The following is a 17392-nucleotide window of genomic DNA, read 5'->3' on the forward strand; positions in this document are numbered from 1 at the left end:
ATTATTACTGTCATGTAAGAAAATGAAAATGTTTTCATCCACATTTACACTCAAAACACCTCTATACAGTGTATACAGGAGGGAATCTAATAACTTTTTTTTTAGCGTTCATACAAGTCTGCCTTCAGTATATTGATATGTCATGCCCATTGCTACTTCAATGAAACACCCATCTGTAATTCTAACTCAACTTATTATGCACTCCCAAATGAGTACTGATTTGTCTCCATATACTGTGGTTGGAATTATTGTACATATTTGGACTGTAAAGGTGGAGCTACTAGGTGTAAAGTTAAAACTTGAGGGAAATCTGCAAGCTAAATATTTTCATATAGAATAAATTATATGGCTTTTATTAAGAGCTGAGTAAACTTTGTTCTTATATTATTTGTTACTGTCTATAACAAAACAAAAACTGTTCAGTTCATCTTCAAATTTTTCATTCTTAGCATTTATGATTTTTGGAAAAACGTCTGGAACAATGGAAGAGCAATTCCTTAGAACAGATATCCCATCAGATAAACAAAAAAAATGCAGCACTTTGATTAAAAATAAATTGCAACAAGTTATCAAGAACTTTCAGTTCATAGACCTGGTATGAATGTTTCCTTTGGGGGAGGAGGAGGCCGGAAAGAAATAAGGAAGTTATGGTAATATCAGTAGCTACTGTCTAAGTTTTTAATTAACAGTGTTGCAAGCTGATTTTGAAAGTGCATTTAAAGGAACATTTACCATATACTCTGTTTCAAACTGCAGAGTGTTGAAAACAGGTGTTGAATATTTTGAGAGACGGCAGTAACCATAAAATGAAACATCTCTTCTATTGAATACATGCTCATAGCTCTTAAGGTGTGTATTTTAGAGCCCATGTTTATTAGAAATTTTCTTGTTTTGATGTTACTACCACCTCCCAAAATAATATTTTACAGTGCTAACATGAAAACAACAACATCAACAAAACACACACACACACACACACACACACACACACACACACACACACACACACACACACACACAGAGAGAGAGAGAGAGAGAGAGAGAGAGAGAGAGAGAGAGAGAGAGAGAGAGGGGGGGGGGGTAGGTTTATATCCTACTGTCTACAACTAAAACACAAGTAATAACATTGCTAATCTAATGGGATATGTGAAAGGAATGTGTTTTTGGGGAAAAAATGCTGCATTTTTAAACTTAATCAAAACGATGCTTACTTTATTGTAGACAGTGGTGACAAGTTCCAGTAACTCAAAGAGCAAGTCATGTGTAACTAAAATTCAGTCAATAAGAATACAAATAACTGCCTCTGAGAATAACACCAACTAATATTGTGTGACTTGTGTTCATATGACAGTAGACTGATCACTTTAACAATGAAAGACAACTAAAAACAGCGAGTCCGAAGTCTCTCGATTCCAAAGTTACTCACAGAAGAAAGAGGGTCCTCTAAAAGTGGATGGATCCAGTCAGGGGAGTCAAACTATAAAACAAGGAAGTTAAAACACACTCAGTAAAAGGCATAAAAGGTTAAAGGACTAGTTCAACCACCTGTGAATCATCCGCTAACATTAAAATTAAGAAACACTACACTCAGCACGAAGGGTCAAAAGAAGGGAACATTCCACCAATGTTTGGGATACCGTCAGTCTGGCTCCACAACCATATTGTGGGGATGGTTCGTTGCATAGGTAACATAGATGGAACCATGGGTGAGCCTGGCATGACCAATGCGTAGATAGCATGAAGCAGTGGACTCCTTCCAAGAGGAGCAGAAGAAAGAGCACCAAAGCATAGTAGTCTCCTTGATTGTGCGGAGTTTATTACTGAGAGCAGTAGCACTCCAGATGTCATTCAACATTTGGGAAAAAGAAAGATCTGACATAGACCTGCATATCCACAGCTGGAGTCATGAAAGGGAATGGAGGGTGAGTATCAGCTTATCCAGCCAAATGGTCAGCCAGTTCATTCCCTGATATCCACATGACTTGGGACTCAGAGAAAGACAACTGAGCAGGCAGCATGACCAAGGGATGAGAGAAGGTCATGGATAGCAGAGACCAAAGGATGACGAGAGTAGCTGGCTGCTCAATGAGTTGGTACATATTAAAATACTGTGGAGGGAGGCCTGAGTAATGAAATGGAGGGCCCTAGTAACAGCCAGCAGCTCTGCTTGAACACACTACATGATTCTGGCAATAAATTGTGTTCTAAGCCGGTAGGAGACATGAAAGCTTATGCCACTTTATCACATTAGAACCATCAGTGTAGAAGATGGTTGCACCCTAGAACTCTGCAAGGATGGACTGTACAAGACTCCAGAAAACCATAGGGGTGACCGAGACCTTCGGACCCTGGAATAGGTCAGTCCTAACAAGTGGTCTATGCACCATCCAAGGGGGCTTGTGAGAGGATATACAAGTAGCGCACTTCAGTGAATGGAGATGGAGATCTAGACAGAGGGAAGTGAGATGCATTCCAACCAACAATGCCACCCGTGGGTGATGATCAGGAGACGACGTCCTTCGCTTGCAAAGAGGACAGAGTACATGGGATGGTCAGGGAATCTGCGAATGGTGATTGTGTAAAAAAACAAGAGTGGGCTTCATCGTATTTGTAGAGGGGAATCCCTGTTTCTGTGAGGGGCTGCCAACGGGACTAGTGCGAAAGGCATCAATAGCCAGACACACCTCACAATGGTGAACAGGATCAAGTATTTTTAGAGTGGAAGAAGCCACTGAGCCATAAACTTGACTTCCATAACCTAGTCTGGACAAGACCAGAGCATGGTAAAGATGGAGAAGAGTAGCATGGTCTGCAACCCAAGATGTGTGGGCCAGGAGGCAGAGAGCACTAAGCTTCCGCATGCATGTAGTCCTCAGGAAGCAAATATGGGGCAGCCACATCAGCTTTCCATAAAAAAGAAAAAGGGCCCAAGAAATAGGACTGTGCTGCAACATCTAGGAGCTGGGTGTACTACGAATTGAGGACACAAATGCAAAACCCACGTTTTGGTGGGAGAAAATTGGAAGCCCTGAGATACAGCACATGCAGAGGTCCATTGGATGGCACCTTAAAGCTGGCACAGAGCTAACACTACTGACTGGGAGCTGCACCAAGTGCAAAAATCGTCAGCATACAACGCCGGGGTAACCTGAGGGCCAACAGAGGTTACAAGCCCATTGATGGCTATGAAGAAGAGTGTGGCACACACAATACAGAATCCTGTGGGATTCTCCTGAATTTGAGGGGTGCTAAGTGAAGAACCAACTGAACCTGGAAAACCTGGTCAAATAAAAATTCGTGAAAAAAAATTGGAAGGGGACCGAGAAGGCACCAGTCATGGAGGGTAACTAAAATGCGATGGCACCAATCTGTGTTATATGCTTTATGTAGGTCAAAGAAGACTGTGACAAGGTGCCAACAGTTAGTAAAAGTCTGTCTGATTGCAGCTTCCAAACTAAGTAAATGGTGAGTTGGAGATTGTCCTCCCCAGAAGCCACACTGATACGGGGACAAAAGGTCGCGAGATTTGAGTACCCAACATATTAGAAGCTAACCATCCTCTCAAGCAGTTTACGAAGTACATTCGTCAGGCTAATTGGGCAGTAGCTGTCGAGGGCTGCTGGGTTCTTCCCAGGCTTAAGGAAGAAGATAACTATACTGTCTCACCATTGTGAGACAAAGGCACCTGTGAACCAAATGTGGTTGAAGACCCTGAGTAGATATTGCTTCTGCATAATGTCCAAGTGTTGGATCATCTTGTTGTGGATGGAATCTGGGCCTGGGACGGTGTCAAGTGAAGAGGTAAGAGCCTGCAAGAAGTCCCGTTCAGTGATGGGTTCATTATAGGGTTCAGCTTGGTGAGGGCTGAAACAGAAGGAGCTCTATTCAACTCTGTGTTTCTGCCAGAGTAAGATGGCAGGGTAGGAAGAGGATGCTGAAGCTGTCGCAAAGTGTGTCGCGGGGTGTTCTGCAAGGACCAATGGATCAGTCGCCAGAGCACCTTGTAGGATAACCCTTGGACAGTTGACTGTCACTGGCAGCCCAGAAGGCTACAGAGCTTGGACCAAACCTGCGATGAACAGCCATATGTCCCCAGGGAGAAAACATAGCACTCCCAGCATTCCTTTTTACTCTGCTTAATAAGGTAATGAGCCTTAGCAAGAAGACACTTAAAAGTGAGGAAGTTGGCCTGTGGAGGGTGGTGTTTAAATTGCTGCAGCGCCTCTTGGCAGTCCTGGACAGTGACCGATATGTCCTTGGTCCACCACAATACTGGTCGATAGTGAGGGAGACCTGTGGATCAGGGGGACAGCAGTGTCAGCAGTATGAAGAATAGTGGCAGAGGTGCCCTGCACGATCACATCAATGCAATTATCATCACTGGTTGACCAATGTAGGCAAGCCACTAGAGCAGAGGAGGAGATTGTGACATCGACAACAATAAAGGTGCCATGAGTGGCACTGAAGTGGGTAGGGGAACCTTCATTGAGGAGACACGAATCAAAGTCTGTAGCAAGTTGGTCAATTATAAGATCCCCACCTGATGTAGTGGCATTCCCCCACGGGAGGGGGGGAGAGGGGGGGGGGGGTACATTGAAATCCCCAAGGAAGTGGCCTGCCTGGAGGGAGGCAGACATTGCAAACAGTGATTGCCAGAGTCATCTGCACTCTAACCACTATCGCTTCCAGGTTGGTATGAAGGGGGATCCAGTCACTAATGAAATCAGTGCGAACCAAAGTGCCGACCCCTCAAGATGCTACTCCGGGGCCAGCACAGTTTCAACAGAATGCCCAATAGCATGAAACATTAGAGAGTGGTCATCATGAAACTGAGTTTCTTGAAAAGCAAGATAGAACAAATAGTAGGAGGAAACAAGCCGCTGTATATCCGGGAGGTGGCGATAATATGTGTTGCAATTCCACTGGATTACTGTGTGATGAGAGTCCAGGTAAGAAAAAGAAACCAAATTGAGCTCACATCACTTGGTCGGTGGTAGTCACCAACGAGGATGTGGTGACATCTAGAAAAACTGGGTGTTATTCAGTACAAGGTGGAGGGGGCGAAGCCCTCTGGGAAGCCGCGGAAGCCTCGTCCTTTGACTTGCGCTGCTGCTTCTTCTTCTTGTTCTTCTTCTTCTTCTTCTTCTCCCTCGGAGGGAGGGAGGAGGCGTTATCAGTAAGGGAATAAGTGGCAGTGATGTCAGGATTGGATAGAGAGCGAATTGATTTGGGACCTCTGAGTGCGGATCTCTCCTCCGGCCAGAGGGTGCAAGCTTCCAGTCCTGAGAATACTGGGGAGGGGTGTTCCGAGATGGAGCTCCATCCCTAGCAGGAGCCAGAGAAGAGGACCTTTCCCTGGTGACATGGAGGAGGGGGAGGGGGAGGGGGAAGAGGAGGAGGAGTGGTTCCTGGAGGGGTAGGGATGGGAGCCACCGAGAGTGAAGAAAGGGAAGGGCAGCAGGATGGGAGTAAGGGTGATGGATGAGGAGGGGAAGGCGTAACTTAGGCAAAGGTAGAGGAGAGGTTTACAGGATGAAGTCTGTCAAATTTCATCCGGGCCTCAAAGTAGCTGAGACGGTCAAAGGTCTTTATTTCCTGAATACTTTTTTCCTTCATGTACACTGGACACACTAGTTAGTGGGGAGAATGGCAACCGGCGCAGTTTACATAGTTAGGTGTTGGGGGTGCAAAGGCTCCCACATGAAGAGGGCAGCTAGCAGTCACCACAGACGGGAGCGGCATTGCATCGCAAGGATATGTGGCCAAACTTGAGGCAGTGGAAGCAACGCGCGGGAGGTAGAATGTGCAGTTTCATGTCGCTTCTGTACACCATTACCTTGACCTTCTCGGGCAGGGTATTCCCCTCAAATGTCACGATGAAAGTGCCAGTGTCAACATGATGGTCCTTAGGGCATTTCTGGACATGCTGATGAAACAAATGCCACATCATTCCTGATTACCCATAAGTTCATCATCAAACTCGAGCATAAGGACCCTATGGAAAATTACACCTGTGTCATACTGAGTGACTTGTGAGGAGCACACATTAGGAGTACGCATTAGGAGTGATTTAAAATGGAATGATCATATAAAGTTGATCGTCGGTAAAGCAGATGCCAGACTGAGATTCATTGGAAGAATCCTAAGGAAATGCAATCCGAAAACAAAGGAAGTAGGTTACAGTACGCTTGTTCGCCCACTGCTTGAATACTGCTCAGCAGTGTGGGATCCGTACCAGATAGGGTTGATAGAAGAGATAGAGAAGATCCAACGGAGAGCAGTGCGCATCGTTACAGGATCATTTAGTAATCGCGAAAGCGTTACGGAGATGATAGATAAACTCCAGTGGTAGACTCTGCAGGAGAGACGCTCAGTAGCTCAGTACGGGCTTTTGTTAAAGTTTCGAGAACATACCTTCACCGAGGAGTCAAGCAGTATATCGCTCCCTCCTACGTATGTCTCGCGAAGAGACCATGAGGATAAAATCAGAGAGATTAGAGACCACACAGAAGCATACCGACAATCCTTCATTTCACGAACAATATGAGACTGGAATAGAAGGGAGAACCGATAGAGGTACTCAGGGTACCCTCCGCCACACGCCGTCAGGTGGCTTGCGGAGTATGGATGTGGATGTGGATGTGGATGTAGATGTAGAGCAATAGCCATGGGGTTGTCTCCTAAATGGTCGCAGGCACACAGGGAGGCTGGCTGACTGGCAGAAGTTGTCTTTCTAAGGAGAAAGCCACATCTCATCTTGCTTAATGAGTCAACTTCACCAAACTTGTCCTCAGTATGTTCCACAAAGAAAAGGGGTTTGGTGGTGGCAAAAGTCTCCCTGTCAGTCCTAGTACAGACCAGGAAACATGGAAAGGGTTTCGCCTCAAGCCGGCATGTCTGGCTCTCTTCCCAGGGCGTATCCCATGAAGGCGTGGCTGGAAACGCAGAAACAGGAACTGAGACAGAACTACGTTAAGGAAGGGATCGACCACAGTAGAGCAGCCAGACAGTTCAACATATTTCATGTGCCAAATGTCCGCCCTGGTACCACCCCCACTCTGAACAGGAGCTCACCTTGTGGGTGCCACCCAACGACAGCACCTAACGGCAGGACGGTTGTTGCCAGGAGTTCCGATGCCCTGAAAAGATGGGCAACCAATTGTAGGCTTGCTCAAGGCATTCACAGCACAGGCGCCAGCAGCATGATCCCTGTGGTATCACGGAGTTCAGCCAGATGGATACATAAAGCCCCACCGCACGGACTGGCTACCAAGCAGGTGACCTAGCAAGGAGGCGAAAGGGCTTTGGCAGGGAGAGAAGGGAAGGGGGAAAAGGGAGAAGGAGACGAAGAGGAGGTGGAAAGGAATCCACGTCAAAGACGTTAGGGAGGGAGTTCTTCCCCATCTGGCTCACACGGCAGATTTCAAATTTGGAAATGGAGGTCAAACCCATGAAGGGGACCAAAAAAGAAAAGCCAGAGAGGAGGGGGAAAAGCAACCAGCCAAAACTGCAAGACAAAATTAAGTCATGAGGATAGCTGGGCTGACAAAGAACAACACCAAGAGAAGGAAAGGAAAGGACAATGGGAAAGGAAGGACAGGGAAAGCAGCCTGGAAAAGAATAAAGGCTGCAGTAGCTCAGGGACCCGTGCGCGCCACACACGTACCCCACAAAAGAGCTGTTGGCCCCTGGAGGGGCAAATTTTGAGATCTCAAGGGTTAGTAAAGACATAAGTTGACAAAAAAATGTAAGGACTTTTGTATTTCTAAATAAGTGAGCAAAAATCTTAAGTACTAACATCAACATCTTTTGAATGAACTATTTTGAGATGGAGAAAGGCAAGCCAAATGGTATGTATATGTTTCATTAACACAACTGATGTTATTTTATTTCAATAAAATGAAACACATTTGGTGACAAAAATACATATTTCATTGGAGTAGCAAGACAGATTTACATCATCACTGATCCATAACCTCAGAAAAATGTAGGCCTCTTGAAAGAAATGTATAAGACAGGGAAGAGTTGTGTAAACGAACACTATAGGTGACTGCCAATAAATGTTGGTTCTACTATGTTTGTTATTGTCTGTTATTGCCCACTGTGTTATGTCCATTATTTTACAGGTATTGTGTGGCTTTTCTTTCGTGAAATACGTGAGTACGTAGCATACAAGCTGTTAGTGACTGCGACAAGTTTCTTCCTCTTATCATCCATACTTTCTAATATATAAACTACTTTAAAAGTGTCAAAATGTGCTAGAATAAATAAAATATCTATAAAATGACGCACTGTACAATGTTTCTTGTAATTCCTGAAGTCCACTATCAGTGGCCTCTAGTCCGCCAAGGAGTACCGCAGCCCTGAGTCCATGGATAAACCATGAAAATCTACTGCATTATGCCACACACAAACAGACCTGGCCTGCATGCAGATCTGTGAGAGTAGATCCAACGGGCAGGGCCTGCACATTAGTGAGAAATGATGGGCTTCAGATAGGCAGGCCTGATCTGTTAGCCAGGCCCGATTTGATGGCCAGGAGTTTTGGCCCATCACGGAAGTCCACTGTTATCGCCAGCTATTTACGTGTCACTGACATCATGTTGACAAAATGAGACTGTAGTGATCAATCCATGCAATAGATAACTTGCGTGAGTACTCTGAAAATCAATAATAATGAGGACAGGTAGCAACTCACTGTAAAGATGATCACCGAGCTGCAGACAGGCACACAGAAAAGACAATTACACTCTCACACATTCACACAATCATTCAGACACAACTAATGCACACATAACAGCTGTCTCTGGCTGCTGTGTCAACAGTCTCTGAGAATCAGATCCAAACAAACCACTCCTCATGCCTCCCTGCCTCTCTTCAGCAGCTGCTGGGCTAGCAGCAAGAAGTGGTGGCAGCACTGACTGCAAGCTGATGGGAGTGGTAGAAAGGGAAGAAGCAGTAAGAATGAGGGAGTAGGCAAGTGGCTCACATACTCAGCTGCGCCCAGACAGTGACAATGCACAGCATATCAGTAAGCTTCCAACCCAGACATTTGAATTTACTTAGGATTTCATAAATGACTCAGAAATGAGGTCAAACACACCTACTTAATTTGTTTGCTATCTCACACTATAGTGTCACAACCATTGGGTTAATGACACCCTGGAATAATGACACTCTTTATGCTACTTGAAGAACAACCTACTAGTTTGATCTGAAATCTGTAATACCAGTCTACATCCTGCTTGCCCAACATCGAGCATGTGATATTCAAGCCGGTGCTAAGGATTCACAATCAGGAACACAATTGCTCCAATCTGCGCGCGTGTGTGTGTGTGTGTGTGTGTGTGTGTGTGTGTGTGTGTGTGTGTGTTTTGTGGGGGAAGGTGAGCTGTGATGCAGCCACTCACTTGAAAATGAAATTTTGATAAAATTGCTGATGTGAGATACTGATATCAAACATAAGTACAACTTTCCACACATGAAAAATTCTGGTAATGCAAAAAATGATCATCAGGTTACTTTCCATTACGAAACTGGGTGCACTCAGCAACTGTTATGAAATTTATAAATGATAGAGCGCAGCAATCACCTCCCCCCCCCCCTTTTTTTGCAGGTTTTATTACGCAAATCCAGATTTTGGCTAGTGCCTAGCCTTTATCAAAGCACTATTTTTTAATCTTGATGCATGTTAGATCCCTGTTGTTTGGGCTTCAGTCACAGTTCTTTGAATACTACTGTAGTAGTAGAAATCTGGATTTGCATAATAAAACCTGGAAAAAAAAGAAGAAAGGACTGATTGCTGCACTCTATCATTTGAAAAAAAAAAAGAAGATTTTTTGGACCTAAAAATGAGACCGCTAAAATGGGACAAAGCTTTGTCTTCCTAAGCAATGCAACCACTACACTTGCATTTTGTGCTTCATGTTGGGCATCTACATAAATAACTATAGTAATCTTAGCTCTCAAAAAAACTGTTAAAGATAGTGTTTGCTATGGAGTGGAACTGTGTTGTAATCACTCATTTCACTATCAGCAAACACAAACAAAACAACACAGCATTCGTAATGAATATGAAAGCCATGATGCTAACAGTAACATCTTATTTACAGGATTGGTAGTGACAGTAGACAAAACACTAGTGGCCTGTCAAACAACTCAGTCCGAGCTAGTAGGGCAAATTTTCTGATAGTAAATATTAATTACACAGTTGAGTCATCACTTTAAAAATGTGAAGATGAAAATACCACCCCAGACAAATAAGGGTGCTTTACTGGCCTGTTACAAACTGCAAATGCATGGCACAGGAAATGGGAGCTGGTGTGATAGGTCTAACTGAAAGACAAAACTACCCCAATCTTTGGCTTTTAGCTTGTTCTTGTAAATGCATCGAACTGAACTCTCATATCGACAAACTTTTAACTTTTAAGAGACTTGTAAAATTTCAGTATGGCCAATGTAGGAAACAGTTTTAAACCAATATTTTCTTTTAATATTGGACTTCACAGGAACAAAATAGCAACCAAACATTTTCTCCTGGTATTTCCTCTCCCAATAACCTTGTGTGTGTCACTACTGCAATAGACGTAAAAAAAAAACTGGACAGGTGTGAGCAGGACTCAATACAAACTTAATTATATATACAGATGATAATAATAATCTTTCTACTGGACACCACTCCAGTGACTTGCGTGTTCCTAACTTGCCCCACCCCAGCTAGGCAAGGGGGACCTACATTTTTAACAGGGATGGATGGTTGGTTCACTGGTGATGAGGCAGAGACCAAATAACGAGTTCATCAGTCTCATGATTCTAGGTGACAGAAAAGAAGGGAGGAACAATACCAGGGAAAATGGACAAAGAGCAGGGGGCACCCCAGATGCACTAGGCACGATGGGTCACCAGCACCGACGCAGACACATCTTGATCCCCACACCATACTACCATCGTGACAAAACAGAGACAACAGCAGGGGAAGAAAACCCAATGAAAGAGGAAACAAAATGGCACAAAAGACCAGACAAAACATAGGAAAAAGGGGGGAGCCTGGCCGGCAAGGAGGCAAGCCAAAGGCCTCCCAAACCCATATCATTGCTAACCAAGGGGCTCCAATTCTGGAAGAAAATTCAGGTACTTAAATCTGGGAGGACTAACTCCTGTGACAACAACAGAGGGAGGACATATATAGTGTTAAGGGCCAAAAGGCAAAAGCAGTATAGCAAAACATGGAACACCGTGAGTAGAGGCCACAACTACTAAGGCAAGGGGGCTTTTTATGGAGTAAAAAACATGGCTCAACCTGGTACGGCCAATACAAAGATGGGAGAGGGCGGTAGACTCCCGCTGGAAGAGGCGGATGGAAGGACACCATGTGGCAGGTGTCCCCAATTATTAGACGGGGTTGCTTCCCCAGTATCGGCCCATGATTGAGCGAAAAGGAATTTGATGTGAAGCTGCAAAACTGATCCTGGAGAGGTCACAGAGAATGGGAGGATAGGTGGCTGCAGAGAACATGCCAACACGAAGTCAGAACAACCAGTGTGACGAACTGGCAAATTAAAATCAAGAGGGGGGCACCAAAGACCCCACTAATGAAGTGGAGGAAAGACGTGATGGCAACAAGCCACGTCTTAGTCCTTACAAAGATCAAAGAAAACTGTGGCGGATGGCGGCGCTGAGAAAAGATGTGCCAAACTGCAGTTTCAAACTGTACCAAATGATCAATTGGAGATTGTCCCCCCTGAAAGATGCGCTGGTAGGGAGACAAAAGGTTCAGAGATTCAAGGGCCCAACAGAGCCGATAAATCATCATCTGTTCAAATAACTTGCAGTGTTGGGTTTGCTGATCTGGAGGAGCAGATCAAACGGCAAGACCATTGATCCCATTGGATTAGGGAAGGAAGTCGGCCGTGCCCTTTCGAAGGAACCATCCTGGCATTTGCCTGAAGCGATTTAGGGAAATCACAGAAAACCTAAATCAGGATGGGTGGACGCAGGTTTGAACCGTCACCCTCCTGAATGCGAGTCCATAAATCCAGTGCGCTAACCACTGTGCTACTTCGCTCATTTGTTGGTCGGACTGACTGGCCAATAATTATTGAGGGACAAAAGGTCATTACCAGGCTTATGGACAGAAATCATGATGCTGTCCCTCGACTGACAGGTGAAAAAACCTTGGAGCCAAATACGGTTTAACATCTACACAGGAGACGTCGTCGTGTATGACAGATTGAAGCAAGTGGTTTGGGATGGAATCAAGGCCAAGAGCTGAATCATGGAAAAAGGAGAGGACCAGCCTGCTGTTCAGTAAAAGGTTCATTGCAGGATTCTGCCTGACAAGGGGTAAAACATAAGTGGGTAGCTTCAGTCTGCTGTTTCTGGAGGAGGAATTCAGCTGGGAAGGAGGTAACTCAGATGTCATTGCAAATTTGGTCACAGTGTGTTCTGCAAGAACCAATGGATCCATACTGATACCACCTAGGAGGGCAAGGCCCGAGGAGGAAGAAGGCCATTGCAGAGTGTAGCCCACACCTGTGACGAAGGAAGAGAAGAACCTAGTAAGGAGACTAAACATTCCCAACACCCTGTTTGATTGATTGATTGATTAGATAACAGGCTTTAGTTTGAAGGCATTGAAGGTAATAACATTGGCAGAGGTCTGGTGCTTCTTAAGGAATTGCAAGGCTCGACAGTGATCACAGATGGTGATGGTGATGGCAGTGGCCACACTCCATCATGGGACCAACCGGTGACCAAAGTGCCCACTGAGCGGGGGGACAGCAGTGCAGGAGGTGTGAATAATCATACTGGGCATATAACAGACAACTTCATCAATACAACCTGACAAAGAGGCAGGTAAATAGGTCGTGGAACAAATATAGAGGCCAATCAGTACAATGGAAAGCCCAGTGGGGTAACCTGCCCACTGGGAGGTGGAAAGGGAATGAGAGAATCAGCATGAAATGGTCACTATTGCAGAGTTCATCATGCGGCAACCAGTGTAATGAAGTGAGAAGGCTAGGAGATGTGAATGAAACACTAATGGCAGAGAAAGTGCCACAAGTGGCATTACAATGGGTTCATTACGAATGCACAGGTTGTGGTCCACAAGAAACTGATCTATGAGAAGACCCAAACTAGACAATAAAGCACTGCTCCAGAAGAGCTAATGGGCATTAAAATCCCCAAGGAGGAGAAAGGGAGGGGGGAGTTGCTGAAGGAGGGCAGTTAGGGCTGTGGGCATATGAGCATAGGAGCATAGGAGGTCTGTTTGCCGTGAAGTCTCCATTCTGAGAGACACTTGGGGGGGGGGGGGGGGGGGGGGGGGGGGGTAGCAAAAGGAGGGGTTGAAGGAGCCTCAGGAGGGGGGTCCATCACTGACAGGCGATTAAGAATGGGGACATTCCTCCAGTCAGGTAAGGGAAGTGGCACCTGGAGGGCATGGCATGGGAACTGCAGGGGAGGGTGAGAGGAGAGTGAGACAGACAGGGATAAGGATGAGGGAAGAGACGAAAGGATGTAACAGAGGCAAAATTAGATGCCATAGAAACAGGATGAAGAAAGTCACATTTCTGATGAGCCTCACTGTAGGATAAACAACCAAGAGACTCACACTCCCGTACTTCATTTTTGTTCGTATCAACCAGACCTGGCGAGTGTGAAGAGCGATGGTTGCGTCAATTAATGCACATGACCGGCAGAACACAGCGGCTTCCCTCAAGGAGTGGGTGTCCATATTCATCAAATGGAGGGTCCGCTGTACAGCAAAAAGACATGCACCCAAAAGGTAAATGCACCCGCATGTGGGACAGTAGAGTGTGGAGGACAGTTGTTTACCTTAGGTTGAGGCTGGGATATTTTCAGGAACGGAGAATGACTTGTAAGGATAACTTCCATCTACACAATACAGAAAAGTTGGTGGTGGAGGGGAGGATCCAAATGACTTGGATAGCGAAGCAGCCACTGAAATCAAGCATGTTATGTTCAGTTGTACATTGTATCACAGGGTGGTCTACTTTGCTCTTGGCCACAGCTTGGTGGTGGCTGTTCATCGTGGTCGACAGTTGGTTGTTAGTCATACCAATCTAAAAATCTGTGCAATGATTGTTGCAGAGCTGGTAAATGACATGACTGCTTTCACAGATGGCCTGGCCCCTGGTGGGGTAGGGTAAACCTACGACAGGAAGAGCTCAGTGGGTGGATTGGGCAAGTCTTCCACAGGGGTATGGTCCTAGAGGCAAGGAACTGTGATTGGTATTGGCATAGGGATGGACCAGGGTATTATGGAGTTTGAGTGGGTGATGGAATACCACGTTGGGAGTGGTAGGAAGGATCTAGGGTAGGATATCCCTCACTTCTGAGCATGATGTTAGGTAATCAAAGTGCTGATGAAGAACGTGGTTCAGTTTCTGTACTTATGATATGGGATCACTCTGGCAGAACTTATAAGTGGAGGAGTCTGGTTTGGGTTCACTGATGACATCTTCATGATCTAGACTAGGGGTCAAACCATCCTATCTTCGTTCCTTTGCAACCTCAATACCTTCTCTCCCATCCACTTCACCTGGTCCTCCTCAAACCAGCATGCTATCTTCCTGGATGATGACTACATCATCCTCTCTGATGGCTCCATCCACACCTCTGTCCACATTAAACCTAATAACCAACAGTATCTAAATTTTAACAGCTGTTACCCTTCCCCACCAAAAAATCCCTCTCATACAGACTGTTAACCTGGCGATGGTGTATCTACAGTGACAAGAACTCCCTTGCCCATTAAACTGAGGGTCTCACAAATGCCTTCACAGACAGGACTATTCCTCAGACCAGGTCTGTGGACAGATCTCTCATGCCATTCCTCCTCACACCCCCAATCCTCCAACCACCCCCAAGAACCAAGCACATAGAAGTGCCCCCTTTGTCACCCAATACTGCCCTGGACTGGAACAACTGAACCACATTCTTCGCCAGGGCTTTGATTGCTTATCACCATGCCCTGAAATGAGGGACATCATACCCAATATCCTTCCTACCCCTCTTAAATGGTGCTCCTTCGCACGCCCAACCTCTACAACATCCTAGTCCACACCTATGCCACTTCAAATCTCAACCCATTGCCGCAAGAATATAATCCCTGTGGAAGACCCAGGTGCAAGACCTGCCCAATCCACTCACCTAGCACTTCCTATTCCAGTCCTGTCACATGCTTATTCCACCCCATCAGTGGCTGGGCCACCTGTGAAAGCAGCCACATCATATAGCAACTCCGCAGCAATCATTCCACAGCTTTTTATATTGGTATGACTACCAACCAGCAGTCCATCAGAATGAATGGCCACCGCCATACTGTGACCAAAGAGAAAAGTAAACCATCCTGAGGCATAACATGCAGCTAAACATAACATGCTTTACTTCAATGGCTGCTTTACTACCTAAGCCATCTGGATTATCCCCTTCACCACCAGCTTTCCTGAAATTCGCAAAAGAGAGTTGTCCTTACAAGACATTCTCTGCTCCTGAAATTATCCCAGCTTCAACTTAAGGCAACATACTATCCCCGTATTTCCACCCAAAAGTTTCCAACCCTCTGTCCTATCACTGCCTATGTATTCTTGCCTCTCATCCATTTTGTGTGCCGCCGTCTGCCAACGCACTCGCCCATCACCCCCCCCCCCCCCCCCCCCTCCATCTCCCTGCCTCACAACCACCCAACACTTTGCCTATTGGCAGTCTAGTCCCCTAGTCCCTGCAGACACTGCCAGACAGTGCTCTTATGCTCTTCTCTCCCCTCATCTGTACACTGCTATCCCTTCCCCTTCCCTGCCCCCTCTTTATTGCTGCTTCCATTGAAGGCCGCTGTTGCTAAAAGCTAATGTGTCGTATCATCTTTACGGTACGTTAACAATCTATCTTTCCCTTACATTGTTGATTTATCAACCTGGAGTTTCCATGGTTTGACTTCAAAACTTAAATTTTTCACACCGCCAAGTACTGTATGTGACAAATTTAAACTTTATACCACGAGAAAATGGGGCGTTAATGGTCTGACAGACAGACAAATGGTTTGTGAAGTGATCCTATAAGGGTTCTGTTTTTACCGACTGAGGTACAGAACCATAAAAAATAAACTATGCTAGCCTACAGCCTCAACTTTGTGCTGACTATGGAGTCAGAATGTGCCACCCAAAAAACAGCTCTCTCTCTGAATAATACCTTAGAAATAATTATGAACCAAAACAATGCAAAATACAATCACTGGCAAATTTAGAACAAACAAAAGTATGAATGTGTCAGCAAATTAACATGCAGTGTGGTGAGGTGAGGTACCTGTGATGGGGTCGGGGTGCCCTTGGCGAGGTGTGAGAGAAGTGTTGAATAACTTTGGACACTCACTGAAGATGCAGCTGGAGTAGCTTCTGCTGAAGTATCACAATTAATCACCTCATTTTCTGCTTCATCCCAAGCTGAAGTTTCATTTTCTGCATCAGATGTCCCAGTTCTGTCCTGTACGAAAGAAAAAAGCCATATTTTATCACATGAAACTTGCCTCATCAAGATCATACACAGAATGGATAAAGTACTGATGATATGGATATAAATTACGAATTAGTCTTCCTAAGCACTTTGACTTAAGATTACTGAAATGCTGTTGGATATTTCCACTACCCACATTTTTATTATTTTACATCTGAAGAAGAAGCAGACACACAAATTACCTTCTACTAAGAATGTGGAATGCACTCAATGAGTGTGATATGACTTTCAAAATGATGGAGAGCAAGAATCCGTCATTTCCTTTCTAGTTTTAGCCCAAACAGCAGCAGCTGACATAATAGGGCATGTATTAAAACTCTAAATACTGTAATGATAATGGCTAGTTATTAGTTGAAATTTGCATTTGCTTAAGTAAAGCCTGAAAGGAAATGACTGATGCTGTTCTCCATCACTCTGAAAGCAGGCAAAAATTTTTCTTACCTATAATATTCTGGTACTTAAGTTAACTAACAGGTGAATGGACAATACAATTACAACTGTAATTCAGAACAGTTGTAAACACATGCAGATTCATTCACCCAAGTTAACTCTCACAAATGTGCACACTACAAAAGAGTATCTTTAGAAATGCAACAAATACAGTACAGGAAATACACATTAATGAAATATTACAATAATGGAGTGTGTGTGTGTGTGTGTGTGTGCGTGTGTGTGTGTGAGAGAGAGAGAGAGAGAGAGAGAGAGATTCGGAAGGGACCAAACCACAAATGAATGGCCTCACAGAACACTTCACTTTGATAAGATGTTGGCAGGTATGCCATTCATGTATGTTGATGTTGAACAGAGAGACTGAAAGATGATACTGTCAATCATGACACTCAGTATAATGCAGCGAAGC

At 44.9% G+C, this 17392-nt stretch overlaps 1 protein-coding gene across 7 annotated transcripts in view; it reads right to left on the reverse strand.

Moving 5' to 3' along the window:
• The window catches only part of LOC126483868 (longitudinals lacking protein, isoforms H/M/V-like), a 155820-nt gene that overhangs the window by 63543 nt on the left and 74885 nt on the right, over positions 1-17392 (reverse strand). For all 7 annotated transcript variants that reach the window (XM_050107151.1, XM_050107143.1, XM_050107098.1 and 4 more), the window contains one exon: positions 16327-16503. In XM_050107151.1, coding sequence (XP_049963108.1) covers positions 16327-16503 — 177 coding nt within the window. The remainder of the gene's footprint in view (positions 1-16326; positions 16504-17392) is intronic.

The sequence above is a fragment of the Schistocerca serialis genome, chromosome 1 (genome assembly GCF_023864345.2).
Source record: "Schistocerca serialis cubense isolate TAMUIC-IGC-003099 chromosome 1, iqSchSeri2.2, whole genome shotgun sequence".
Lineage (NCBI taxonomy): Eukaryota > Metazoa > Arthropoda > Insecta > Orthoptera > Acrididae > Schistocerca > Schistocerca serialis.